The sequence below is a fragment of the Tyto alba genome, unplaced genomic scaffold (genome assembly GCF_018691265.1).
Source record: "Tyto alba isolate M040663 unplaced genomic scaffold, T.alba_DEE_v4.0 Super-Scaffold_1, whole genome shotgun sequence".
Taxonomy (NCBI): domain Eukaryota; kingdom Metazoa; phylum Chordata; class Aves; order Strigiformes; family Tytonidae; genus Tyto; species Tyto alba.
In genome coordinates this window covers 38696192-38723646 of record NW_024881261.1, presented here as the reverse complement: position 1 = coordinate 38723646, position 27455 = coordinate 38696192, and the positions used below count along the sequence as shown (strand labels likewise).

The 27455-nt window shown below is 43.8% G+C and overlaps 1 protein-coding gene across 4 annotated transcripts in view; it reads right to left on the bottom strand.

Moving 5' to 3' along the window:
* Positions 1-24418, bottom strand: part of RNLS (renalase, FAD dependent amine oxidase) — a 76416-nt gene extending 51998 nt beyond the window's left edge. For all 4 annotated transcript variants that reach the window (XR_006165212.1, XM_042791454.1, XM_042791444.1 and 1 more), the window contains exons 1-4: positions 24272-24418; positions 24063-24159; positions 22953-23095; positions 21566-21724 (exon numbers count right to left, since the gene is read on the bottom strand). Coding sequence is in view for 3 of the 4 variants with exons in the window: in XM_042791454.1 (XP_042647388.1) it covers positions 21566-21724; positions 22953-23095; positions 24063-24159; positions 24272-24383 (511 nt within the window). In the remaining variant the exon portion in view is untranslated. The remainder of the gene's footprint in view (positions 1-21565; positions 21725-22952; positions 23096-24062; positions 24160-24271) is intronic.
* Positions 24419-27455: the final 3037 nt, after the last annotated feature.

Genomic DNA, 27455 nt, shown 5'->3' with positions numbered 1-27455 from the left:
AACCACCCGGCAGCAGACTACCCTTGGAGGAAAAGTAGATGGCTCAGTCTTGCAGGGCTCCACTTTAGATCTGACCAGAGTGGTGCCCACGAAAGCCACTTGACATCTGGATGAGGCCCCAGGGTAGCTGCAGGAGCCTGGGAAGTTTCAGGCATCCACTGCACTCCATAAAGGCAATAAGATGGAGATCTTGCTGGAGGCGTTTGAGACCGTCTTCCCTGGGGTGAGGCAGCACTGGAAATCTAGGAGGGATCGAGGACAGAGGCTGAGATTATGAAGTGGATGAGGAGCTCTACCCCCACCAATGTGAAAAACAAAAAAACAACAACAACAACAAAAAAAAACCAACATCAGCAGCAGCTGACACATTAGGAGTTTTCGTATGGAAAAAGATAGAAGGGACTTGCTTGTTCCAGTAAAAATTCAGAATTGTGGTGTGTACGTTTTCTTTTTTTAAAGGATTTTTCAAAATCAGTTCGCAGCTGTGTCATCTTTTGTACCAGTTTTGTCAGGGCTACTGAATTAGCTTTCTTATTTACTCTGAAGAGTCTTTTTAGGGAAGATTTAAAACTGTGCCAAGAAATAAAAGTGCTAAATCTTCTTAGACATGAAGGTATCTTAAATAACTGTGTTGCTGTGCCTTTGATCATTTAAGGGTGTAAGTTTGGCACATGCTGTTGAGAGAAGTCATACCCTCTATTAGTTCAGCAGATACAGCATAAAAAAACCCAGACATACTTTCAGGCTCACCTTGCCTGCGTTTATCAAGTCTGAAATAGAAGCTATAATTGGCAAACTACGTACTAATTGAGAGCAATTTCTCTGACTATAACTTGATTATGTTAATCAAGTAACAGTTTGGGAAGAAAAAAAAAAGATGATGGTTGACAGTAATTATCTTTCTCTTCTGCAAGACTAATACATGCATCATCATCTTCTTTCCTAACGTCGTTTTACTCTACGGGCATCCAGTACCTTTCTTTTCAAATTGTTAGACTGAAATACAGCTGTGCCTCCATAGGCAGGATGTTACACAGCCAACATTCAGGTTTTTTACTAGTGTTCTGACTGTAATAAACACAACTAAGTTATTCAAGGTAGCCTGGGGATTTCAGACGTATTTTCCATGGCGAGAGGTGTACAAGTCCTGTAAATGGCACCAAGAGCCCCCATCATATCTGAATCTTAATGGGAGGACACAGCTTCTGGACTGTAATTTAGCCACTTGTTTCCTAGGAAAAAATCAACATATTTTTTTTGTCCCTACTTTCAGCTGGATTTATTTATCCCATTACTATTCTCAGTAGCTCTGCAAAACTAATTTCCTTAATTTTTCAGCTTTCTCGTATGAAGAGGCAGTTGCATCCTTCAGTATTCAGTATGGTTGAAGAATGAAATCTAGTCATAATAAAAGACTCAATGGAAATCCTACTATCAACTTTGATCAGGATGAGTTGAACGAACTGTTGGATCCAGTAATCACCAGCTAAGAAAGAGGATAATTTGAGACAGTACTATTTTAAAAGTAAAGTTAGTTTTTCTGTATATTTTTCTAGGATTCTCTAACCCCTGCTTTATCATGGTTCTGAGAAGACATGCATTATTGCATATTCATGTAAATATCCAGCACATACTGGTAAATCCTTCTGGGGTTTTTCAGATGCTCGAATTTTCCATCAATTTTAATAACCAGCATTTCTTCTGCTGACTGCTTCTCACTTCTTCCTTTATTCCTCAGTTCAGGGATTCTACATTTTATTTCCTCTTTTTCTTTCTGTTGGGACTTTTTTTTTGTGTGGACAGTTCCTGAATTTTGTATTTTTTTTTTGTTTACCAATGTCCTCCCAAGAAAATCACTTAATATCAGGAATTCAGTTAGTCCGTGTTGCCTCCTACCAACTTGTTCTCAAACATTCCTTGTACAATTAAGGCAACTCAATTTAAAATTATTTTTTGAGTAAAACAAATGCATATACCTAAATTGCAGCTAAACACGTACCAAATCTTGCAGTGCACTTTTTCAGTGAAGGACATGCTATAAAGTATGAAGAAGTAATAAAACGATAAGAAGGAGGCTCAAAATAACTTCCCACAGGAACAAACATCTCAATTCTTTTTTGCAATCCAAAATACCTTGTCTTTTTGATTCAAAGAGCTTCAGTCAGCTTAGCCCACCAGTATCACAGGAAGCTAGCAATATAATTCTTATTAAAACCCATTAATAATGTTGAGGGGGGAAAAAAACACTAAAAGCATAGATATTCCTAGAGCTAAACATGTAATACTATAAAGCTGAAAGCAATGATTGTAACAAAAGGTGAGGTGCCAGAACTTTCAAAAATAAATTGATAAAGCCTTCAAGACCCCATTAAAATCTCCCCTGGGAATAACCTGCAATCTGTTCTACTTCATGCAGACATTAGATTAGGCATCTGAGTGTAAAACTTAATCTAGGGTTTTATTTCACTGTGGGTTTCCTTCCCCTCCCCCCTTTTCAAGTGATTCAGCAGGCGCACTTTTTCCACACTACCAGCAGCCCTGTTACTCTGTAAGGGAGAAGGATTTAACTGATCACAGCACCACGCAAATTTCGCCTAAGCCTGTGATCCTGTTGCTAGCATCAGTCAGCACTATGCTCTCTAAAACCAAAGTTTGGACTCTGAAGCTTTTAACAGATGGCAGGTCCTCCTATCCCACTGTTATTTGGTGCAAAAGCGAGATGACACCCACAGGGCTCTTCCTTTTCCCCTTCTTTCATTTCCATCCCTTTTCACAAAACCACATTTACACACTTTTCTAATCCACTGTAATTTTCACTGCCTTTAATGCTAGGCAATATCACAATTAATTTTTAGCAGTACTGCAAAAGATTCAAATGGTATTTGCTCACGATGGCTTCAGGCATATTATAACATCTATGTTACCCAGCCATTTTCATGGATCATATCCTGTTATTACCATAACACCCCACTGGCTGTAAACCTGCATCCCTCAAATACGTTTCAACGAGTTGTCAGCTGCATTTCAAAGCAATCAAAGAGTGAATTAGGCACCTCAAAAATAACAATTTATTATTACTCATCACCTTGGGAGATGATATGCTTTGGACTCATGAAAGCTGATCATTCTCTTCCACTTCCCTGTTTCATAAAGCAGCTTTATGTGAAGTAGACAAAACCTGCAGGCTGGTGAGAGTCAATAGGATTGCTGCAACCGAAAGGGAGAACTGTAACAACAGAGCTCAGAGAAAATATGTGCAGGAACATGCATGTGAAATCATATTGCAACTCTAGCATTTAAAAAAAAAAATAAATAAAATAAAAAAAAAGAGAAGCAAGTAGAGGGGAGAACTTCAAAGTCAAAACTGGAACTAGAAGCAAAGTGTACCAACTCTTCTGTAGCTGTCTATTGTTCTGGAGCGTGACTCAGCAGAACAAAGGCTTTTGTCTTCATTTAGAAATAGAGTCCATATTGCACAGGAAGTGGCAAAAATCCACTGTCTGGAATGTGACCGTAGTTCTATTTGTTTTCATGGGGACGTACCACTGAAAGTCCCATGCTTTATAGACAGTAAAGCATGACCCTGTTCCACATGAGCTGATGAGATCAGGAAAAGATTCTAGTTTTCCTGTAAGCATGGAGAAGCAGACAATGGAAAAACAGAAGTTTGTAAAAAAATTAAAGAAAAAAAAAAAAAGAGAGACGGTCATAGCTGAGAGCACTCAATTTTTTACTTGCATTTAATGAATCTACATATACCTGTATTTATAAATTAAGATAGAAAGAAGACTGAGAGGGACAGGGGTACATGACAAAGTCTGTGCTAGCACCACAATCCAGCACTGTGTAACAGTCACCATAGAAAAATGCCAGCAGGTTTAAGACTAACACCTATATTTGAAATATTTGTACTTCCTTTTTTATATCATAACTGTCATGGACATAATTGTTAAAGAAGACTGAAAGGGGAATATAAACACCAAAATAGTTTTTAAACCATCAATTTAAAAAAAAACAAACAAAAAAAAAAAAACAAAAACAACAAAACAAAAAAAAAAAAAAAAAAAAAAAAACAACACACTTGCTTTAACAGTACCAAGAAATGCTGTTAATCACCTGGACATGATCAGATCAAGAGGCTGTAGTTTATTAGCATTTTTAAGTTAAACATCATGTAGTAGAAAAAACAAGCAAGCAATATGTTCATTTAAGGACAGAGTTTTCTGTTCATGCACACACCACAACATCTTTGTTTGGACTAGTTTCTGTCACTCTCCCTTCTTCTCCAAGCATTCCCATATCATCAATCATCAGGAAATTTTCTGATGGAAATACAGTATTATTCTACATACAGAAATTACCTGCTATCATGCAAAGAAGCATACTTTCAGTTAAGAAGTGGATGGGTTTTCTACTATATAAAAGTTGGGGGGTTTTTTAACTTAATGAAGTAATGTCTATCCTCAGTTTGACAGAAATAAAGTTCCACCTACTTCCATACGCTTTTTGTTTTTCTTAAAAACGTGAGTGCACGTATAAGAAGTTTCTCTTGCTTGCAGAGTGAATGAGTAGGAGTGTGGTACACCAGTAAGCCCTGCCTATGAATGTCACAGTTGTGAAACGTGTTACAAATAAAACCATATACTCTTAGAAGAAATTTTCATCTCTCCCCTTTTGCCACATGTCGAAGGAAGTGCTGGAGGAGACCTCAGTGAAGGAGCAAGAGCCTGCAAACACACGTACAGTATGGTTTGCAGAGAAACTGATAAATAATTGAATAATTTCTCTAATTGCTCTGCAAGGAGAGTACATAAGACATTTCATTTTAAACATGAATTACATGATTTGGTTTCCTCTCTTATTCTCTCACTTGAAACAGTTGTGAATTGGTGTTAGCTGGTACCTGTGATAGATGTCTGATGCTTTGGTGTCTGTCAAATACTTCAATGATTTTCAGAGCACAGATCTCACAATGATGGGGAAAAAAAAGCATCAATCCACTGTGCTAGTAAAAATAACTGAATTAATAACAGATGTAATCTAGAGTTGGTAGTTTGACCTACCAGTAAAAAACTGTAATGATGCACTGTGTAGCCCTCCTCAGAAAAGCTATGAAACCAAACAAGCCATTTTGTTAATTCACTGTAACCTTTTGTAAAATACACCTCTGACATGCCATGGTAATAATTTCTTTTACCAAAACCGTGTTGTTTTTTTTTTTTTTTTTCCCGTATTTTCTTTTAAAATACATGCTTTGGTGACAAAGGAAGACTTAACATAGAATGTGGTGAACAAAGATGAACTACCTCATTTCTCTCTTGTATCATGACTCCTTTTAGTGATCTAAAACATACCAAAGGGGAAGTGCCATAACTCCTCTCAGTGTAATATGAATCTATTTAATTTCCAGTTCCGAGTTATGCAATGATCTCTCCCACAAGCAGTTTTCTTTTCTTGGCTAGTATTAGACAATGTACAGACACATAAAACCGAGTATGTATTGCCATCATGGTATTTTTCTCCTGTCCTTTTGTATCTCACCTGCTATTAAGGTTGCCCTTAAGAAAAGAGGCAACAACAGAAGCAACACTTTTTAAAAGCTGCAGTTTTGTAACGATGGAAAAATTAATATTAGGAAAGTAAATCAGCAAGCCTAAGAAGTCAGGTTATTCAAATGTGTGAGAAGGATAGCAGAAAATACCTCAGAGACTCTGACAACAGTCACAGCATTATGCAGGGGAAAGTGCTTCAGTAGACTAATACAAATATATTTAGCAAACACCATATATTTTATTAAACATTATGCTACATCTCCATGTTCTTTACCACCTATAACTGATCTTATTTGCAGAGCTAGAGCGGAAAAGCACCAGACAGGCTTTCTTGTCTCAAAAATCGAGTCCTAATCAAACTTTTCTATCCTACCCTCAGTGTTTATCTGTGTGGTAAGCGTTAACCTCCATTTGCACAGGTTGAGATACTGATAAAGAGAAGTTAAGCTTTCCTCAAAGCTGAAAACGGGCACTGGCATACAAACCACATTCACACTACCACGTTTGCAGATTCATGTTCTGACAAGACTCGTTGTTAGACTATCGTTCCACTAATAGTAGTGGATTTTGCTTGTTTTTTTAAGCAACTTCCCTGCCCGGTATTCAGATATACCTAAAATATAACCAGTAACAGAAAAGAGTATGAAATGGCTAAAAAAAAAAAAAAAAAATAAATTAAAGCTGCATATATTTGTAATGCTTCACCCATGATCAGTACATTGTTTCATGTGGCTTCAACTGTATCACATGTTCTGGATGTCTTATCTGTTTTGTTTCTTTTGGTTTATCATAGAAACGTATCATAGAATGGTTTGGGTTGGAAGGGACCTTAAATCTCCCCCAGTGCCCCCCCCTGCCCCGGGCAGGGCCCCCTTCCCCCAGCCCAGGGGGCTCCCAGCCCCGTCCAACCTGGCCTTGAACCCTTCCAGGGAGGGGGCAGCCACAGCTGCTCTGGGCACCCTGGGCCAGCGCCTCACACCCCTCACAGGGAAGAATTTCTTCCTTTTATCTAATCTAAATCTGCCCTCTCTCAGTTTAAAACTGTTACCCCTCATCATACCTCCACACCCCCTGATCCAGAGTCCCCCCCCCCTCTCCTGCCCCCCCTTTAAGCCCTGGGAGGCCGCTCGAAGGGCTCCCCGGAGCCTTCTCTTCTCCAGGCTGAACCCCCCCAACTCTCTCAGCCCGGCCTCCCAGGGGAGCTGCTCCAGCCCCCCCAGCATCTCCGTGGCCTCCTCTGGCCCCGCTCGAGCAGCTCCGGGTCCTTCTGCTGTTGGGGGACCCCGAGCTGGACACAGTACTCCTTCCACATATTCTTTCGTTTTGCATCCTGTCTCTCATCTCAGATGTTCCAAAGGGTTGGAAATATGCGTAGCACGTGTTACAAAAGCACAGATAAATTAAGAAAGCAGTACCTGACTGCAAATGGCCCCTCTCCGCCATAATTTATCCAACTTTAGAAGGTAAGCCATTGCTATATAGAATTAATGCTCAAAATGTAACACAGTGGGGGAAAAAAAAAAAAAAAAAAAGGTTCCTTGGAAGTTAGTGACAGATCAGCTGCAACCTACCATAGAATATTAAAAAAATACCAGATGGAATAGAAAAAAAAAATTCTTTGCCATTAGTGCATCATACCAAATGCTGTATTGAAAAGCCAAACTCTCCCCTCCTCCTGACACAACAAATCCTTTCTTGGAAAACTGTTTATACCTTTTTCAACTATTGATGGTGACTATTGACAAAAATCTGACCAAATAAAATAAAGAAAAAAGGCAGAAATACTGATGTCAAAATGGTGCCCAGACTTAACTGCCTTGCAAATCCCATTAAAAAAATAAAAGGTTCCATTTTCAGTGAATACCTGCATTAAACCTCACAAACTGTTGTAATACTTAGTATCTTGATATTTGACTTTACAGTAAAAGACAAGTACTGTCAGGGTAACACGCACACACAAAAGAAGCGATATAACACTTGTGGCTAAAGGAAAAATGACAGAAAAGAAGAAACACTAACTTAAAAGAAACCAAGTAAGTATGTACTGCTGTCTATAAACACACACGTATCAGCAGCACAGTTTCACTGCCAGAAGATTTATGAGGGCTTAAAAATTACAAAGCCAAACCCCTTAAAACTGGTATCGATATAAACTCCAGATCAGGCCAGCAGGCCACCTGAAAATCCCACTTACATTCATTCCAAAACCTCAGGCTACCATAATGTTTTTGAGCACCTACGATACATGAAAGCTAACCATTTTCCCTAATGAACCTCAAACTGAAGCTGTTCACAAGGAACTGTCAGATTTCTTCCCCATGGGATTACTATGGCATTTCACCACCTCCTCAAGGTTTAAAAAAAAAAAAAACAAAAAAAAAACAAAAAAAAAAAACAAAAAACAAAAAAACCCAAAACAACAGCAATAAAACAACTGAAATGTTACATTTATTTTCCAAATATCTGAAGGTGTTTCTACTTCTTCCACGGTATCTGAAGCAGAAAACACAGCAGTGTGTCTGCTATCAGAGAGAGCTAGAAAAGCCACACGTACTTCTAAAGAACTAAAGGGAAAAAACTCGGAGGAGTTGAAGTTTAAAAAGTGCTACCTCTTTTGCTTGCCAAAATGATGACCTTTCCCAGTATTTTAAGCAGTACGCAATTGAAGACTAGAGTACCTTCCTGGAAGCATTCTGACAGCATCACAGATACGTAATTTATTAGCCTACCTTTTTCCAACCCTACAGGCGCTAACCTTGCTAGGGTCCTGCAGCACAAGCACGATGCAAACAGACTTGCTCTGACATCCAGAGGTATCTATTATGTGATGCCTTATGAAAATGTTTGGGAAGTGCTAGCACCCTACAGAGTGCTAACAACAGAAAGATGAAGAAAATGTCAATTTTTATACCCAGAAGGAGACAAGTTCTCACATGCTTTCAAACATGAGATACTTTTAGAAGTTCAAGATTCCGCACCATAAAGAGATGACAACCTCCTGTAAATGCAAAGGAATACTGTCATACAAAATATTAAAAGCGACCAGAAAATTGTATTTCTGAAGTTTAAGCAAGAATTTACTTGGTAAATTACGTGAACCAAAATGCAAGTACGGGAGAGGACACTTAAGGCCCTAGAAACTTCAGTTCAATCAGTATTTAATTCTTCCAATGGTCCTTTACAGATCAATTAAAAATATTCAAAACCCAAATTTGAGGCAACTTTCCTTGTTTCAGTAAGAATTACATGGCATTTTCTTCAGAGTAGAAAATTAAGCTCTTGTTTAGACAATTCTATCTTATAGAAATAACCAACCTTTTCAACTGAGTTGGGCATCAATTCTAAAATTAGTTCAGCCATTCGAAAGCAAGTGATCATTCCAAAGTTAATTTTTTTGCCTGCTTCTAAATTGTCTTTGAGCATAACACATTATAAAATGCCAATGTTGGTTTCAAGCTTACTTTTGCAACAAGCATGCCTTAATTCAGAATAGATGACAGGGATTTTGATCAGTGTTCCAAAACACACTTCCTATGGCACTGGTGAGAAAAGGATATGCAAACAGCCAGCAAATCTATTTCTTTTATGCTTTACAAAGTTGTGCACCACATTCTTGTTCGGCAGTCACTTAAGTCTGCAAGACACTTAAACCACTTGCTGTCTGCACATAGTTCATTTAATAAAATTTACTTTCCTAAATTACCATAGGCAGCTACCCCGTTCTCCCTAAAGTATAAATCTGATGAGAAAAGATAATAAATCCTTCTTTATGTAGAGGTGTACATTTATTCTCTCATACCTGTCTTTACAGAGGAACACTAATCAGCCACACTTCAGTCCACTTACATTTTTAAAGCATTACTTTTGGGAATAGACTTGGAGGCTACTGGCGCAGCAGGACTGACTCTGGAAAGCCTTATTTGCATGTTCCTTGTTCATTTGAATAAATCAAGTGAAAGGATAGCTTTAATACCTTTAAATAAGGCAACAGATTCTTTACATTTTTAATAATTTGTAGCAACTGAGTCCATTGCTATAACAGAGGGTGCTTCATCAACTAAGTCAATAAAGTTGACCAATAACACCTTCACTTCTGGTCTGGCCCATTCCATTTCCTAAATTAAATAAGCTTTGGGACTGTGAGACTGCCTGCTTACCCTGCTGGACAGCAGTGGAATGGGAAAACAACCATGTGCTCCCTGAACCATATCCAACATCAAAGCCCATCCTGATCACCCCAACCGCAAATCCTGGTCCGTGATATCCAAACACTTACAAACAATCCACTTGACAACTGCTAATAAGCTACTAACTAGTGTTTTAAATCCTCTTTCCATCAAGTTTCACATACATGAGGACTTCTCATCTGGAGGGAGATATTTCAAAGATTAAAATTTCAGTACTCAGTCAATAAAATACGGTGCAAAAGCAAAGCCTAAAACAACTTTGGGGCAAACAGGAGATGTTTGAACGTTACTACATTCAATTGCTATGCTATATATACTATATAAAGGTAGTCCAGTCATTAGAAATTATATGAATTTAAAAAATTAAAAAAAAAAAAAAAAGCAACATAGTAGTGAAGTAGTACTCCAAGTTGTTTTGCAAACCACATGTGAAAGAGTTCTCAACTCCTCAAAACATCACTAGATGAAGAACTGATGGCAGATACTAAAACAGCTACTAAAGAAAACAGAAATTCAGCTAAATTAACTCAAGACCCAAAGATCTTTCGGAATTCTCACATGACTTATTATAAACCTCAGACAATATTTATGGTTTTCAAAAAACTATTAAGGTACATGACAAACACAAGGCCTTACCTCCAGGCATGCTATTTGAGACAGCACGCTCATTTGCGCAGACTTCAACCTCCGCTCTCGGCCATCTGATCTGGGCAGAAGCCGGGTGAGCCCCCACAGCCATCTGCTAGCTCTGGGGAAACTCGTGTGGGTCAGAACAGCACAGCAGCTCTTATGATTACAAGTCTTGGAACAGAGCTCATTTTGTCAAACACACCAGCAGTATTAACCAATTCTTCAAGACAACTTGTGTTACAAAATACTGGAAATAACAGTAAGCCTGCAGAAAGCAGTACTGTCAGTAACTTTTCTGTCCCAAGATGTGGTGAGAACTACACTAGTCACACTGAACAGTTTATCAAGGCTGGGCTTTTTTTTTTTTTTAAAAAAAGAACAGAGTCACAGGAGACACACACACTGCTTTAAGTATCTCTGGGAAAGTGGATTTAGCACAGAATTCGAAGCCTAAAGAAGAGCAAGGCAGCCAACAGTAAGTGTAGGCTTCTAAGGCAACACAGGTAAATCCAAAACACCATACAGCTAAAATGCTAACAGGATATGATAATATCCTGGGTGGAAATCATGGAAGGAAAACACCACTGTCCTCAGCTTCTCTGACGACATAAGCCACTGCCAGTGCTGACCAGTCTTTTCTGTTACTATACTCCCCAACCTCATCTCAGTTGGGTTGGCACAGCTGTCTGCTGGCCATGCAGGGAAGAGAATTAAGGGACTGACCCAGGTTTTTTATCTGGTAAGGAACAAAGAACAGGAAGAAAGAGAGGGAACAGAGGAAACAAGCCTGTATCCTAAATTTCACTGCCAGCTTCAACTGACCCAGCTACAACTTTCTAAATAGAGAGGGGGTTCACATCTCTCTCAGGTTTGCTCAGCTCCAGAGCCCACACAGCCACAGACCAAACCAGACCAACCTGCTGACACAAACACAAACCCTTTTAGTTGTAGGATTTCTCTCCTAGTGTCAGTATTCAGCCACATCAGTGAGCTGACCCATCTTAGACCTTTAAGGCTGACAATGTGCACTGCAACGCTGCTGCAAAATAAAAGTCTCACCTGATGGCACAGGTAAAGGAACAGAACTTAGTTCCTACAAAAAGTGTCTGAGGGTAAGTCACTTCTGAGGGTTTTTTAATACAAGAACATATCATACATTCTTGGAAATTATGATGCCAAGTGTGAAAAGCTGACTGCAAGCTCAATGCAAATTTTATGTTTGACTCCATGGAGCCAAAATCTCATTAAGTTTAAAATTAATATTATTTTTTTTTCCTGTTCTAATCCAGATGTGGACTGCAAAAATAACTTGCAGATGTATCCGTGGGAGGTAAAGATAATCTTTATGAAGAACAGTCTCAATTACAGCAGTGTGAGTGGCCAGCAACTACTAAAAAACCCCCAGAAATCCACAAAAACCCATCCAGTCTAGAGGCTTTGCCTAAGCTTTGAGTATATGTTAAAACGGACACAGCACTAAAAAAATGTGTTCCAGGGAAGACTTCTGTCTGCCTGATTTCAGCACTAATTAAAAAAAATAAATCCCAAAGCAAGCAATTAAACGTTAAGACTGCTTGCAAACCTGCACCAAACATTTCAAAGGTCTTCAACTCTATAAAAGCAATAGAGTTGTAGATTTCACATCAAAACGGAGGCTGTAAAACGTCAGTCAGCCTATGGTCACCTTTCCACATTTTTCTCCCAAGTATGCTGAGCAGGTGTGGTAACAGGGAAGGAAGGAGAGCTTTTCTAAAAGCATTTCCCCCCCCACCGCACTCCCCCCCAAAAAAAAACAAGAGCAAAACTTCAGTCAAAAAAGGATTTTACTCAAAGGGATAGGTGAGATATATGTTATCATTCTTTCCCAAAATCAACCATCAAAACCGTTTTAGATTCAGGATCTAAAAATTTGAGTCTGATATAAATGCCTTAACTAGAATTTATTCTTCAATAAGTCTAAGTAGCACATCCAAGCTTCTTACAACACAGAAACCATCAGCTCATTAAATGCATGTCCCACAAGACACAAAGAAGTTTCAGAATTGCTCAGTTTGGTCACATTTTTGGCAGGCAACTTTTTCTTTCCTTTAGGCTCATGGCAAAGAGCAGCTTTGGAAAGATTTCTCTATCTAAACACAATCCCTGGACAGTACCAAAGATGGTCCGCTGTTGGGAAAAACTGAGAGGTATCTGTGTTTATTGTTGAGATAAACAAATTTTAGAGCATTTATTTGTTCTGTTCCAATTATGTCCTGCGTTCAAATACCATCACCTTTATTATTTAGGAAAAAACCTAATGTGTGCATATGCACAAAGGCTCGTGTTTAGCTGATCCAATATTCCTGGGGTCCCATTCTCTATTTCTAAACAGGCTACTGGAATTACATAAGGAGGCTAAATAAGCTTTAAATAAAGTTCTTGCAATCAAGCCCCCTGGTATTGAAGCACTCTTCCAACCAGCATAGGCAGTAGGGACAGGAGGAGAAACATGTGCAGGTTACAGTAATTCCAGCTAGCTAGATCAGGCTGAATTAAACGTGTCGACACACAAAAGCAGTACTGCCTTACGTCTCAGAAGTAACTTTTTCAAAACCAGTTTAGTTAAATCAGCACAATCTGCTGCCAGTTTAACGTGCAGGTGCTCTGAATCTCTGCTGGGACTACACAGGAAACCTAAACTTAGAATTCAAACCACAGACCCATGAGTATTTCTTTGCTCACACTGTTCAATCACTTGCACAGCCCCTGTGCTGCTCACCTACCCTTGCTGAAAGCACATAGAGTGTCAGTAAGTTTGTGGGCCACATGCTGAACTGAAGATCACACCAGTCCCACAGAGAGCTGTGCTAATACAGCCGACCGCCTGGAAGTAGGGTAGGACAAGTAATAGGGACCGCTGGAAGAAATGTTTCTGCAATGTTACCAAGCACTTAAAAAGAGATGATGAGACAGAGCAAGACCCCCTCTGCAGGGTTTCTGTTTAAGAGCTGTCATCCTGGTCTGGCCGAAGGATCTGATGGACGGGGAAGCAGCTGCCCCACTCCCTCTAAGGCTGAAGACAAAAGGCAGGGTACTTTCCTCTTCCAGCACTGTACCTTGCTTTTTTTCTTCCGTTTTACTCTGACATCTGTCAAATCAAAGCTTCAGCTTTCCACCAAAGGCAGGCAGTGTTGACTAACAACAATAAAATGCAAAGTAGCCCTTTATCTAATACATACTCCATTTCCTTCTCCTTTTCAGACCTTCCATGCTCACATGCATCAGGTTTAATCCTCACACTTCTCAGAGGAAGAGGGTCACTGGAGTCAGTGTGGTAGCCTATGTGACTTTCAATAAGCTTTCAGTGTGTTCAACTAATACCTGAAGGGCAAGTCCACTATAAGCACTGTAGATACAGAGAAGCACCTAGAAATAGGCTAAGTCAAACACAATTAAGAATAACACGTGGCCTACTTTGTTTTTTATCCCTGATGTACAACTCCAGCTCTGGTAGCCTTTTTTAAAAAGTACTCCCTAAGAAGGGAGGCTGTACCTGAGCTGCAGAAGGCAGAGAACAACTTTGCCTGCTTTAAAGGCTGATGTAAGTGGTTTCAGTGGCAGCTGAAAAAGACAGGCATGCGCTGCTCCTCCTCAGACCCACCTCTGCTCCTGTAGTCCCACCCTCTCCTTTCTGCCTGCTTTCTTCTCACGCTTGTCAGACCTTTCCATGAGCTAATCCAGCTCTTTGACCAAGTAAAAACCACCCCGTACTTACACACACACACACACACATATATATATATATATATATCTATATCTGTATCTATATCTATATCTGCTTGCTGGATTGGCAAGTCAGATCAACTTTCAAGAGGGCACAAAGCACTGCAGTGGAAGGTAAGAGGTGGAGCTGAGACCAGCAGTGGGAGGTGGGGACAGGATGCCATTCACTGCATCACAGGTGAAAGTCACAGCCAGAAGCGAAACCGAGAACAGCCCATCGTAACAGCCAGGTTACAGCTAAGGAAAGCTGTTCCCTGCCTGGCTGCCCCCTGCAAACAGCTCTCCCACGGGCAAGGATGGAGGGTTTCACTAGAGTAAGATGCCCTGAGTTTCTGCTGCAGCACTGGTAACCCAGACAACGGCCTCCTGGACTTCCATCAGAGTGAATTGCCCAATGTCACCACCACAGATCCTTCCACTGTCACAACCTCAGTGGGTACTAAGATGCTTCCACGTCAAATGGGTGACAGGTTTTTAAAGGACCGCACTAATATCAACAGCTATCCCCATGCAAAACTAATAAGCACTTGTATTTCCAGAAAGCACAAATATTTGCATGGTGTGACCTCAGCTCCTAAGGTCTGATAAGTAACTAACAAATCAGTGTACATGTTTACACTAGACATTTTAGATATGTTAGGTAATGAGAGCAAACTCAAAGCCTGGAGAAGCCGTGCTAAGATTGCTTGGAACTACAACTACAAAAATTCAGAATTTATCATCATGCTATCCAAAAATAAACACATTTACTCAGCATGAACTTGGGACTCATGAAAAATTATCAAAGTTGTGCTTTCCTAATTCACATTATAAAACCTCCCTATGCAAATACAGTTCTATTTTACTTGTATCTTCTCATCAGCTTGTATTATTTAAAACATGTGAGACATTCACACAGATGGGGAAAAAAAAAATAGGTCAAACTTGAAACAAAAGCCAAGCCATTACATTTTATTAGCAGATTAAACACGCAGAACTGTAATTTTAAATTCTAAGTAAAGCAACTTAATGAAAACATTCTGAACACACAAACTACAGCAAATTGTTGTAATCTTTAATTACTATGTTGTCAGCTGTCTTACTAAGACCAGAACCGATAAAAGGGTTTGTCAATCTGCTTTGAAAATGCACAGAAAAGGACTATTTTGCTTAGCGATCATATGGAATCTGGTATATAAATCTAGGATTTTTCAAACATTTTCAAATGTAACAGTCCAGCATGTCTGAAATACTATTAGATTATGGACATTTGCAAAATCTAGTCCATTCATTTGCAAAGATCCTGCTTTTAAGCAAATATATTCATTTTCTGACACCAAATTTACATTACAGAACTCAGAAACATTTATTCATTTTCCTTTTACCTTCTGCATTACCACAACATTTACTACCAACATACGTAAAGCCCAAATACAAGTAAGTGCACTACACTCAATTCATTCAAGCTGAATGTCCTATACATCATTTGATTGCTGCCACCTATTGTTGCTCCAAACGTGTTGCAAGGAGCTAACTCGTCCCCTTCTGCCTCAACCCAATTATCAGTACTCAGCTATTTTAAAAGCTCATAAAGTTACTAACTCTTCATATACTGCATGTTATATAAAAAAAAAAAAAATGCAAGCAGGGGAGAAAATTAAAACATTGCAAAAGATTTTTTTATCTTTTGATTAATGTGTTTTGGTAATTCTACTGTAACTTCAAGTAAACACAGGTCATACATGATTTCTGGATGGAAACCAACCAAATCAAACCAGTGAAGAACAATTTCATCAGATACCAGTACCAAAAAGCCCTAAGAATGCCTGTTTCACAGACTACCTATTCAACAACTCTACTAGTTTAAGAGATTTCAAAGCCTATAACTTCCAGCAGCATTAGTACTACTTCTGTCTCTGCTATTGCTAAATATGCAACTGTTAAGTCTATTTGGGCACGACAGCTGTAGCAGGAATGAATAAAGGTTGAAAATGAAGATGAATAAATCTAAAAAGGTTGGTCCTAGGCAAGACATTTCCTTCCCTGCCCCTTTTCAGTTAAGATTTGATAAATGCTGGCAAAAGCCAAAGAATACAAACAAACTGAAGAATATAAGTAAACTTATGTTTACAAAATGAGAAGAACAAAATACATATGTAAATACAGACATACACATATATGTGCACATATATTTTTTATTTATAAATAAAAAAGGTGTTTGCATACACACTAACTTCTCCATTGATCTAAGTTTTGGCTTTACACTCATAAAAGAAGTCATTCTGGAACAGTCATTTCTCATACAGTCCATTTAAAATGATAATTCCAGGTTGCCAAAGGCCACTGAATTCTGTCTCCTCCTAAATGTATACAGCTTCACAATGACACAATGTTCAGGCTCACCTAAAAGGCTAAAGAACAGGAAAAAACCACAAACTAATAAATCAGACTAACAAAAGCTTTAGTCTGCAGAGCTTTAAGTATTAAAATGTAAACTTTACCACAGAACATAAAATTTGTGAGGGTCATTATTTCAAAATATTAGTTTTCTGAATATCATGTAAATAAATTTAAATTATTTTCAAAAAACTTGGGAAGTGCAAGAAGACCTCCCTCGAGTAGGCTGTCATTGCCCCTGTCAGCAGTCTTCATTCTTAAAGCCAGAACACAAACCTGAGAACTAACAAGTCATCTCACTGAACGTAAAATCCTGGTCTGCTTCAAATTGAAAAGCCTCATCTCATTTGCTTTCTGAAACAGCATATGAAAGGTGTCTAAATAAAGACATCCTAAAGTCATCAAAATAAAGATACAAATGAACATTTGCAAGTGAAGAGCAGATCAGCCACTGGGCCCAAAGGCACCTTGCCAGGTGCTGGCCCTTCACCGAGTTGGGTGTAGGCACACACACACCAGTTGTGCAATGGAGAGGAACTCGCACCACACACCTGCACAGGACGCTTTTGTTTGAAGCACCTGTCTAGAAATATAGGAACCTAAATTTCAGGACACATTGCTGAAAACAGAGGCATAGGTGCCCAAGCTGGTTTGCTACTGAAGAAACATACCGCGTGTTTACAGCCATCATCTATGGGACCACTGCTTAAAAATACAATATTCAGACAGTCACAACATTCTCAAGCAAGGGAAGTACCAACGTGACAGAGTCAATCTCAAAGCTCAAACAGGAAAATGATGAATTCCTGTAAGGAGTGAATTACCACTTCTGGCTCGTCATCTGACCTCTCCAACTCAGGTTCTTTTACACACAACTACCAAAGGTCAATTCCAATGCCAGCTAATGAATCAAAGCATCACCCACTCCACACAGCTGTTCCTTTGCACCTTCACTTATTTCACAGCCTTCATCTGTACGTTAATGCTAACAATCCCTCATCAAAATCAATTTAAAACTTCATTTGGCTTTGAACTGATAGATCCAATTATACTTAAGTGGCTAAAATGGAACCTGGCACAGGTCCACACATAGCAGTTCAATCTCCAGTGTGCAGCAAAACTGACAGTAAAAGGCATCTCAGACAGCAACCTCAGATGGGAAACGTGGAGGAAAATTATGGAGGATATGGAAGATCTTTAAACTAGCTGCCTCTAATTAAGAAGCTATCGAAGTAGGGATGACACAAAGGAGGGCGTGCAGTAAAGGTCAGTTACAGTCAAACAAGGCTGTTGGGGAAATGGCCAAAGCTTGCTCCAATGACACTGCTCATCACAAATCACAACAGTGACTGAGATTAACATTACCACAAGGTGCCAAGCCACATCGTTCATTTAGCTTCAGTGTCTTCTATATAATACAGGCCTTCAGGATCAGCAATTAAGGTAGCTGTACTAAATCCTGTCCCCCCCTTCACTTTAAGCCCCCTGCCTGCAGTCTCAGAGTAGTCACACATGACCTTTGAGCTGGCCACACAGGCTGCTGCTGCTAGCCCTCCCCTCCCTCCAACTCTGCACATCCCTCATTTCAGCTGCAGCTTGAGCACAGCAGCAAAATGACTGCTCCCACCCCGAGTGACAGCAAGGGGGGAGTCTGCAACAAGGAGCAGGACCCTTCCCTTCCAGGAGCAGTGGGAATTGCTAGTTTGTGTACAGGGAATGAGAAAATACGTTTTCCATTAGAATCACCAAACTTTGCCTCTGGATTTGGATGACCAGAGCATACAGATGAACAGAACTGGTTTAAGGGTAAGGAAGCAGCCTCAGTCTATGTGCAGGTTAACACTGGAGACCAGGCAAATCTTTCAACAAGTCAGATCAGCCTGCGTAGCCATGTGAAAACCAGCATACTCATTTGCACCATCAGAGTCAGTTTTGGGTCAAAACAGGGAGCAGATCTGACTCCCAAGCGTGCTACCCACTCACCAGTGCTGACAGAAGAGGCAGAAGCAGGACAGTGTCAGCATGGGCGGAGAGGACAAATATTCCTTTCAGCAGCTGCCCACAGTTAACAACCTTAAGCTTAACACAAAATTGCATCTTAAATCCCAAGAGAGATGGATCCAAGAAAGCCCTGTTCTCTGTCATAAAAAAACCCAGCTCTTTGACATGAAATCAATAGAAGGTTGAGATTTAGAGACACAGAAAGCCAGGGTAGATCACTGTTAAGTCAAAAAGGATCTGCAATCTATGCCCTGTTCAGGCTCTGAAACATCTTTCTTACATTCTTTTCAGCTATTTTCCCCTAACTTCTTAGCCTAAAGACACAGTACAAAAGAAGCCAATAGCTCCAAGGCTAAGGAACTCCCGGGTATGGGAGTCAGTCCTGTTGCCCAAGATGAAGAATTAACAATTGCCTGGAAATCTGGAAGCCAGTCTCACACAGGCTACAGGCAGAGAGAGAAAGAGAAAGACAAAACTTGCTGGGTTCCCTCAGATAACAGTTAATGCTGCAGTTATACAGAAGATTAAGTAAAGGACATTGTGGAAAACATCTGACAGTTCCAACACTCCAAGAGCAAGTGAAATGAACTCTCCACCTTAACTACATCTTCTGAAAGGGACTTGCCCACTTCCTGGACATTAAAGGATTTAAATTACCCCAAGAAAAACAATTTGCAAAGACATCAACTCTGACTGAGGAAGGTCTTGAGATCCAGACTAGAAGAACCTGAGAAAGGCTCAGAGAAAACAGTACAACACACCACCTCTGCTTTTCTTCTGTTCCCAGGACATTCAGTATCAACCACCACTGGAAAAGACGGGATGGACCAGACCCATCCCCACAGTCATTTATCCCAGTAATGACACCCCTGAGCAATCAAACAGCCACCTCCTTACGCCCGTCCCCGGGTGCTTGTACAGTCTGAGCTGTTGAGGTTTCTCATCTGCTGAGAGCTGAGCTAACCAAGCTGAAGTAGCTTGAGAGTCAGACATGACTGCAAGCATCTCTGAGCGATGTTCCATGTTAGGGTGTCGTAACGAGCCTAACCAAAAATTGAGATAATGTCTCTACTTGCAGACAGAGGAATGGCCCGACCCACCATAGTTGTTACACATCACTGTGCTCTTGCTTTCGAACGCTTGCAAAGCTGTGCTTCTTAGTGACTTGTCAATGTTTTTAACATCAGTTTACTGTATCTTTATATAATAGAACAGTACACACGCGGCTATTAAAAGGAAAACATACAATTCTGAAAAGGATGTCTATACATTTACCCTGCTCATGTGATTCAGAGTATGAAGTGAAAGAGCATACTCACTAACCAAGAAAATTCAGTGGGGATACCATTACTTGCCAAGGTAAAGGGACAGGGGAAATGAGTAGAGCTTATAAAACAAGAAACAGCAGAGAAATCCTGGTTTTAGAGGATATTTATTTCTTTAGGCACAAAGCTTAAAACACTAGATTGTAATGAAAATAATTCTCTTCTTTACCATGTTCAGACATCAATTTTCCCTTTGCTACCATAAGACACTGTGCTGCAGTTCAACGTCCTGCTGCCATTTACCCTTCTCTTCCCCACCCCCCTCCCCATCCTCTTATTTTCCCTCACACAGGTTTCTGTGAATCAACTTCAGGTAAACCCTGGCAGCTCACTAACCATCTCCACCTATTGCTCTGATACCTTTTAACAGACAGCTTCCAAATCGCACTCATGTTTTTAAATATATTAAAATCCAAAACGCAGCAGAGCACAAGGAGCCAAGTGCTGAAGTCAGTTCTTCATCTTTCAAGCACTGGTGGTTTTCCTACAAACCAGAAGGCAGAAAACCCACAAATTTGAAAGTGTCTACTTCAGGAGCTGGCAGCAGAGCAGCAACAAGCCCTGCCTGACCAGAACTGACTCAAGCCGCGCGGATGCCCCTGCGCTGCTGCCAGCGTGCTGAGTTCAAAGAAAGGTTATTAGCCAGCATGTCTTCAGTACAACACTGCAGCTCGGGTGATAAATCCACAGCCCAGCACACTTCAAACAGCTCTGCCTGGCTGGGCTTCCTGGCTCCTGCTCAGCATCAGCCCTCAGAGCCATCTCCTGCAGAGCTGCATCAAGACCTCTGCCCTGTAAATCCTGAAGGTGTCGGATCCACACGGATCAAGTCTCATAACAAATATACCAAATCCTCAGCACAGCACCTCAATTAGCCAGCTCTCCCAGGGACAGAGCTACCGTGAGTGAGCAGGATTCAGCAACCTGGCTTCAGAAAACGCCCTGGACGCCTCACACCCGAGACAACACATCTAAACTAGTAAACTTGTCCAGACCTGAACTTCTTTCTCAGCACAGAGCTGCTCTTTCTGAGCCCCCATGGCACTGTTAACACATTCACCCCAATAAATCACCAAAGAATAATTGAGATTTACTCATGCTTGAGGAATACAACCCCCAGGGGGCAGCTAGAAACAGCAAACAAGCTGGAGGGTCTGAGAAGCTTTCATTTTATAGAGACCAAAGAGTTCTGATCTGGATTTTTTTTCCTCCCCTGCATTTCATATGACTTTAGGCTTACTGAAATGCCCTAGGGGTTTTCCCCACACCACAGCTGTTATTCAAGTCTTACTCTCCAGGTCATCCCTACTGCAGACATAACAAGGGCAGCACTGAAAACAAGCATGACATGTCAACAAAGAGATAAAACAAGGAAACCACCAGGTGGGGACCAGTTGAGGCTCTTGTCTTTCCATAAATTGAAAATAGTTATTGAATTAGACAAGTGCTGTTTCAGAAGTCAGCAAAAAAAATGTGATCAGATCAAAATCTGATCACACCTATGATCAGATTAAAAACTGACTCACCTATTTAGGTATTTTTGCTATCAAGCTATTAATACTCATGTGCCACACATTTGGCCTCAAAATTACCCACCTCCTACCATTTTCAGATTCACCCTAATCTGGCAGAAATTAACAGACAACTCAGACTGTTGAGTGTTTCTTTGCTATACAAGATGCTCAATTGCCATTTTAGGCTAGATACCTGTGATTTGCACATACGAACTTACTGTTTACAATGTCACCTTGCAGCTGAAGAATTTGTGGAACAGGCATTGTGAGAATAACTATATCAAACTGTTCCATTTGTCCCATTTTCCTGGAGACTTCCCATTTCCCATCTCGGAGAGAGATACGAGTTACATGGTGTTCATAGAAGACATCCGCACCTGCGTGGAAAAATAAGATAAATACATGTAATGGTGAGTTCCACAGAGAAAATGCAGATTAGTAGGAACTGAGGATCTGGATGACTTGCAAACAGCAAAGCACACAGACAGTCCTAGGGCAAAGTTTCACAAATTAGGTTGAATTAATTTAACAGCCAGCATATGACATTAAAAGAGGGGATTCTCATCAGCTGAAAAGATCCCATCACTCCCCTGTGCTAGGGCTGGTATTCATCTGACTCCTCTCTGAGGTGATTCAGTTCAGTAAACAGATGGAAAACTACCAGCTGCTCCCTTTGTCAGGTTAGTTTAGTGTGGCTTTAGGGAGCTGAACCATATCAGTGTGAAATCTGAGGAGTACAGGAGGCAGCATGGGGTAAGCAATCAAAGCACACCCCCAGGAGCTGAAAGAGAGAGCATTGCCCCCGTTAGCATCCCTCACCTATCAGAAGACAGGAATATAGTTAACTATTTACAAGATTAGGACCTAAAAAATCAGCTAGTTAAAAAAAATACAAAAACAGTCACATGATGGGAACAACATTTGACTACTCATAAAGCTAACATTTTTCAAACCAGAGTTAAATGAGTCACTACACTGTACAAGTGGTTCTGCCACATTATACCTAATGCAATGATTACAGTTTAAACTAGCAGATGATCTTCTTCAATCTCTTCTAAAGGACTTCCAGTGCAGTAGTCTCACATACTGCATAAGCACGCACTTCTACGAAACACAGGATGTAGCTCACCACTATGTACCCAGTTGCTTGCTTAAACTCACATGAAGTACAGTTAACTTCAGTACACACTCACAAAAAAATACCCAAACATTCACTTCATTCAAGATGCAACTCAAAACTCCTCTCAACCATGATCTCACGCCCACTAAATTGTCTCTGACCTAACTGTGTCAGGTCCAACTTTCATATGCTAAAGCCAACAGTAAATATAAGCTTGGCCCCTGATGCTACAGATGTTATATTTGTATAGAGATTTTTATATGTCAGCAGTGCAGCTGAAGTCAGCGAAGCACTTGCAGGACTTGGAAATGTATAGAGCTTGCAGACATGTTTATCCAACTAAGCAACTTCAAGACACATGTAAACAAACAAGGAGCTTGAACATTCTCACTGGAGATTGAAATTTGAAAGGCAGTTCAAGAATGCCATCAAAAAAACAATCATTAAAACCTTACATTTCATACAAAGGCGTCTAAAAAAATTACCTGACTGTTTTAAATAATACTTGACAACAGAGGAGATGCCCTGGGGTGCCACATAATTGCACGAGCCTTCTTTCACTACCATTCCTTCAATGGGCGCAGTCAGCGGTTTCAAGATGCCATGAGACAGAAGTTCCTCATAGAAGCTTAAAGGGAGCAAACAGCACAGAAATGAAAATACACTGCATGAAAACCAACAGCAGCTGTCATTATTTTTCACAGTTAAAGTTAAGACCAGCCTAACTTTCAAATTCAGAGAACAGTTTTCAATGACAGCATACAACCTCTGTTTCGAGCCAGACCCGTAGCTCTAAAAGAAGAGACTACCTTTCTATTTTATTGGGGCTGGCCTTTTCCATGAGGCCAAGCCTCCCTACCACGCCTGTAACAGAAACTGTTAGCAGTTTGACCTGAAGGTTTCAGGAAGAACCGTGACTGCGGCTTATACAAATTACTTAAAGCTCTGAGTATCAGTGCAAACTGCATTGCCACTGTGGAGTGCAGGAATTACGGACACAGGTGCGTGAAACACGCCTGCACCTTCCCCGCTTCCCACACAAACTCTGCTTTTTTTACAGTCGCTGTTACACCACCCCCCCCTTCCCCAGCCAGCGCTGAGCCACCCTGCGCACTCACGAGCCCAAGCAGGCCCTACCCACGCACTCCTCCCACGGCCAGCCGCCGCTCCTCCTCAGGGCAGAAACATCGTGTCCCCACGAAGACAAGGCACCTCACGCTTCTTCTTGCACCCCGAGCCTGCCTGTCACCCCACGCCGCGCCTGAGGCGAGGGGGGGAAGGGGGCGGGGCGAGGGGGGACGGGGCGGGGCGAGGGGAGGGGCGATAAGGGAAAGAGGCGGGGAGACGGGGAGAATGGGCGGGGCAATATGGGAAAGGGGCGGGGCGATGGGGGAAAGGGGCGCGGTGATGGGGAAAGGGGCGGGGCGATGGGGGAAAGGGGCGGGGCGATGGGGAAAGGGGCGGGGCGATGGGGGAAAGGGGCGGGGCGATGGGGGAAAGGGGCGGGGCGATGGGGAAAGGGGCGGGGCGATGGGGGAAGGGGCGGGGCGATGGGGGAAAGGGGCGGGGCGATGGGGGAAAGGGGCGGGGCTCACCTGAGGCGCGGCCCCGCCCTCTCCGGCTCCAGGGTGACGAACTGCGCGCCCAGGTCGGCGGCGCCCCGCGCGCTGCGGCTGGTGCTCATACGGCCCCCTGCGCCAAACCGCCGGTCAGAGACCGCTGCGCCACGCCCACGCCGCGCCGCGCCCACGCCACGCCCACGCCACGCCACGCCACGCCACGCCACGCCGCGCGCCGTGCCCACCTGCGCCGCGCGCCTTCTCCCAGACGACGAGGTGGGCGGGCGCCATCCCCCGCAGCAGCGCCGCGCAGGCGCTGCCCGTCAGCCCCGCGCCCACCACCAGCACCCGCGCCATGGCCGGCTACGCCACGCCACGCCACGCCACGCCACGCCACGCCACGCCACGCCCTGCTTGTGGGCGGACACCTCGGCGCCGCCACGCCCCCTCCTCGGCGGGGACGCGTCCCGCCACGCCACGCCCACGGGGCGTTGCGGACGCGCCGGGGGGGGGGGGAGGCGTTCGGCCACGCCCACACGGGCAGGCGCAGCCTCCCCTGGCACGCGCGCCCCTGGGCACGCGCGGCTCTCTGCTTCCTTTGCCTGGAACACGCGGGCGGCAGCCGGGCCCGGTGCAAGCGCGGTGAGGCTCGGGGCGAGAACTTCTCACAGAAAGCACGAGCACGTACGCGCACGCAGGCGCGCGCCCAGGCAGGCGCACACGCAGCCCCGCACGCATACGTGGGCGCGCACGCTTCCCCCTGCGTGCACACCCGTGCACACCTCCCCCCATGCACACACCCCCCATGCACACACACCCCCCATGCACACGCACACCCATGCACACACACCCCCCATGCACACACCCCCCATGCACACGCACACCCATGCACACACCCCCCATGCACACACACCCCATGCACACACACCCCCATGCACACACCCCCCCATGCACACACACCCCCCATGCACACACCCCCCCATGCACAGACACCCCCATGCACACACCCCCATGCACACACCCCCCATGCACACACCCCCCCATGCACACACACCCCATGCACACACACCCCATGCACAAACCACCATGCACACACCCCCCCATGCACACTCCCCCCCATGCACACACCCCCCATGCACACAACCCCCATGCACACGCACCCCCATGCACACGCACACCCATGCACACACCCCCCATGCACACCCCCCATGCACACACACCCCATGCACACACACCCCCATGCACACACACCCCCCATGCACACACCCCCCATGCACACGCACACCCATGCACACACCCCCCATGCACACGCACACCCATGCATACACCCCCCATGCACACCCCCCCATGCACACACACCCCCATGCACACACCCCCCCATGCACACACCCCCCCCATGCACACACCCCCCCATGCACAGACACCCCCATGCACACACCCCCCATGCACACACCCCCCCATGCACATACACCCCATGCACACACCCCCCATGCACACCCCCCCATGCACACACCCCCCATGCACACGCACACCCATTCACACACCCCCCATGCACACGCACACCCATGCATACACCCCCCATGCACACCCCCCCATGCACACACCCCCCATGCACACACACCCCATGCACACACACCCCCATGCACACACCCCCCCATGCACACTCCCCCCCATGCACACACACCCCCATGCACACTCCCCCCCATGCACACACCCCCCATGCACACAACCCCCATGCACACGCACCCCCATGCACACACACCCCCCTGCATGCACACCTGTGCACAGAAACACACACACCCCTGTGCACACACACCCACCCACCCTGTACTCACACACCCCTGTATGCACACCCCACCCTGCACACACACCCCCCCCTGCACGCACACACACCTCTGCACGTGCACTTGTGCACACACCCCCCCTCACCTGCACACCCCCACACCCCCCTGCACACACACCCCCCTCTGCATCCACACCTGTGCACACACCCCACCCCGTGCTCACACATGCACACCCACGCTCATCACACACACACACACACACACACACACACACACACCCCGCCACCTCCCTCACCCCCACAGGCAGCTCCCGGGGCAGTGGGTGCCCCAGCCCCCTTGGTGGCCTCTGCCCGTGTCCCTCCCTGCCCTGGTCTGAGCCCAGAGGAGCCGCTCACTCCCCCCTTCCCCCCCAGGAGGGGGAAGGAGAAAATAAAGCAAAAGGCTGGGGAATCCAGATGAGGACAGGGAGGAGCAGCTCACCCGTTACAGTCACGGGGAAAAGACAGACTCGTTAGGGGAAGAAAATGCCTCCCCCCACCCCTCCCTTCTCCCCGGGCTCAGCTCTGCTCCCCATCTCTCCCCCTCCTCCCCCAGCAGCGCAGGGGCAGGGGATGGGGGTTACAGCCAGCTCGCCGCTCCCTCCCCCTCGGGATGGGGGGTGAACACCACACACCCCTCCCCGGCTCCACGGGGCTCCCCTCTGGCTGCAGGCAGTTCTCCGTGAACCTTCCCCGCAGCGAGTCCCCCCACAGGACACGGCCGCTCCCGAGGTCCAGTTCGGGTAGGTCCAGTTTTGGTGCGAGACGTCTAGAGACACTGGTGAGGCCCTGTGGAAGATGATAAACTGGCAGCGACCCTACAACAGGAGGTGGACGGAGCTGAGTTTATTGGGTGCGGCCACGGGGAGACTGAGAGTGGTCTGAGAGCAGCCTGTGAGTCCTCGGAGGGCGAAAGGTGATAGAGTGAAACGCTTCTCGGTAGTGGCAGGTGATTTGATAAGGGAAAAAATGTGTCGACACCAGATGCGTGGAAATCCTTCTTTCTCTGGGGAGTTGGGAGCAGCTTTGGGGCAGCCACCACAGGGGTGGGGGATCTCCATCCTGGGTGATTTCCAAATTTAACTGCAAGCCAGGGTCAGTCTGACTCAGTACTGGGAATAGACTTGCTTCTAATGGAACAGTGGATAAAGACACAATATCTGCCATTGGAAATCCATTTTAGACTTCAATCTTCCCTTGTAATAACTTAATTATTTCTCTTGTAATAGATAAATGAAATGGCCATTGAAACATGAAGCTGGAAACTTTCTTCAGAGTTACCAATTAAGTCACTTTGCCCATGGAAATCACTTTTAAATGTCCATAGTTATTTGACTCTGCCTAAACGGTATTTAACCGGCCTGCACAAACAAATTGTGGGCAACTGTACTTTCTAAACTCTGGTATTGCCTCATGATTTACATGTTTAATATCTCAGTGTGTTTACGTTTAGTCTTCTCCGTCCTTGCTACCCCACCCTCCAGACAGATCAGGTAGGGTTGTCCTAAGAGAGACGAAGAGTGCTGTGGTGCACACCAGCGAGAGGTGAGGACCAGTCCTCTGCTGCCGCTGCGTGCCCCAGCTCTGACCCCTGCACACCGAGCATC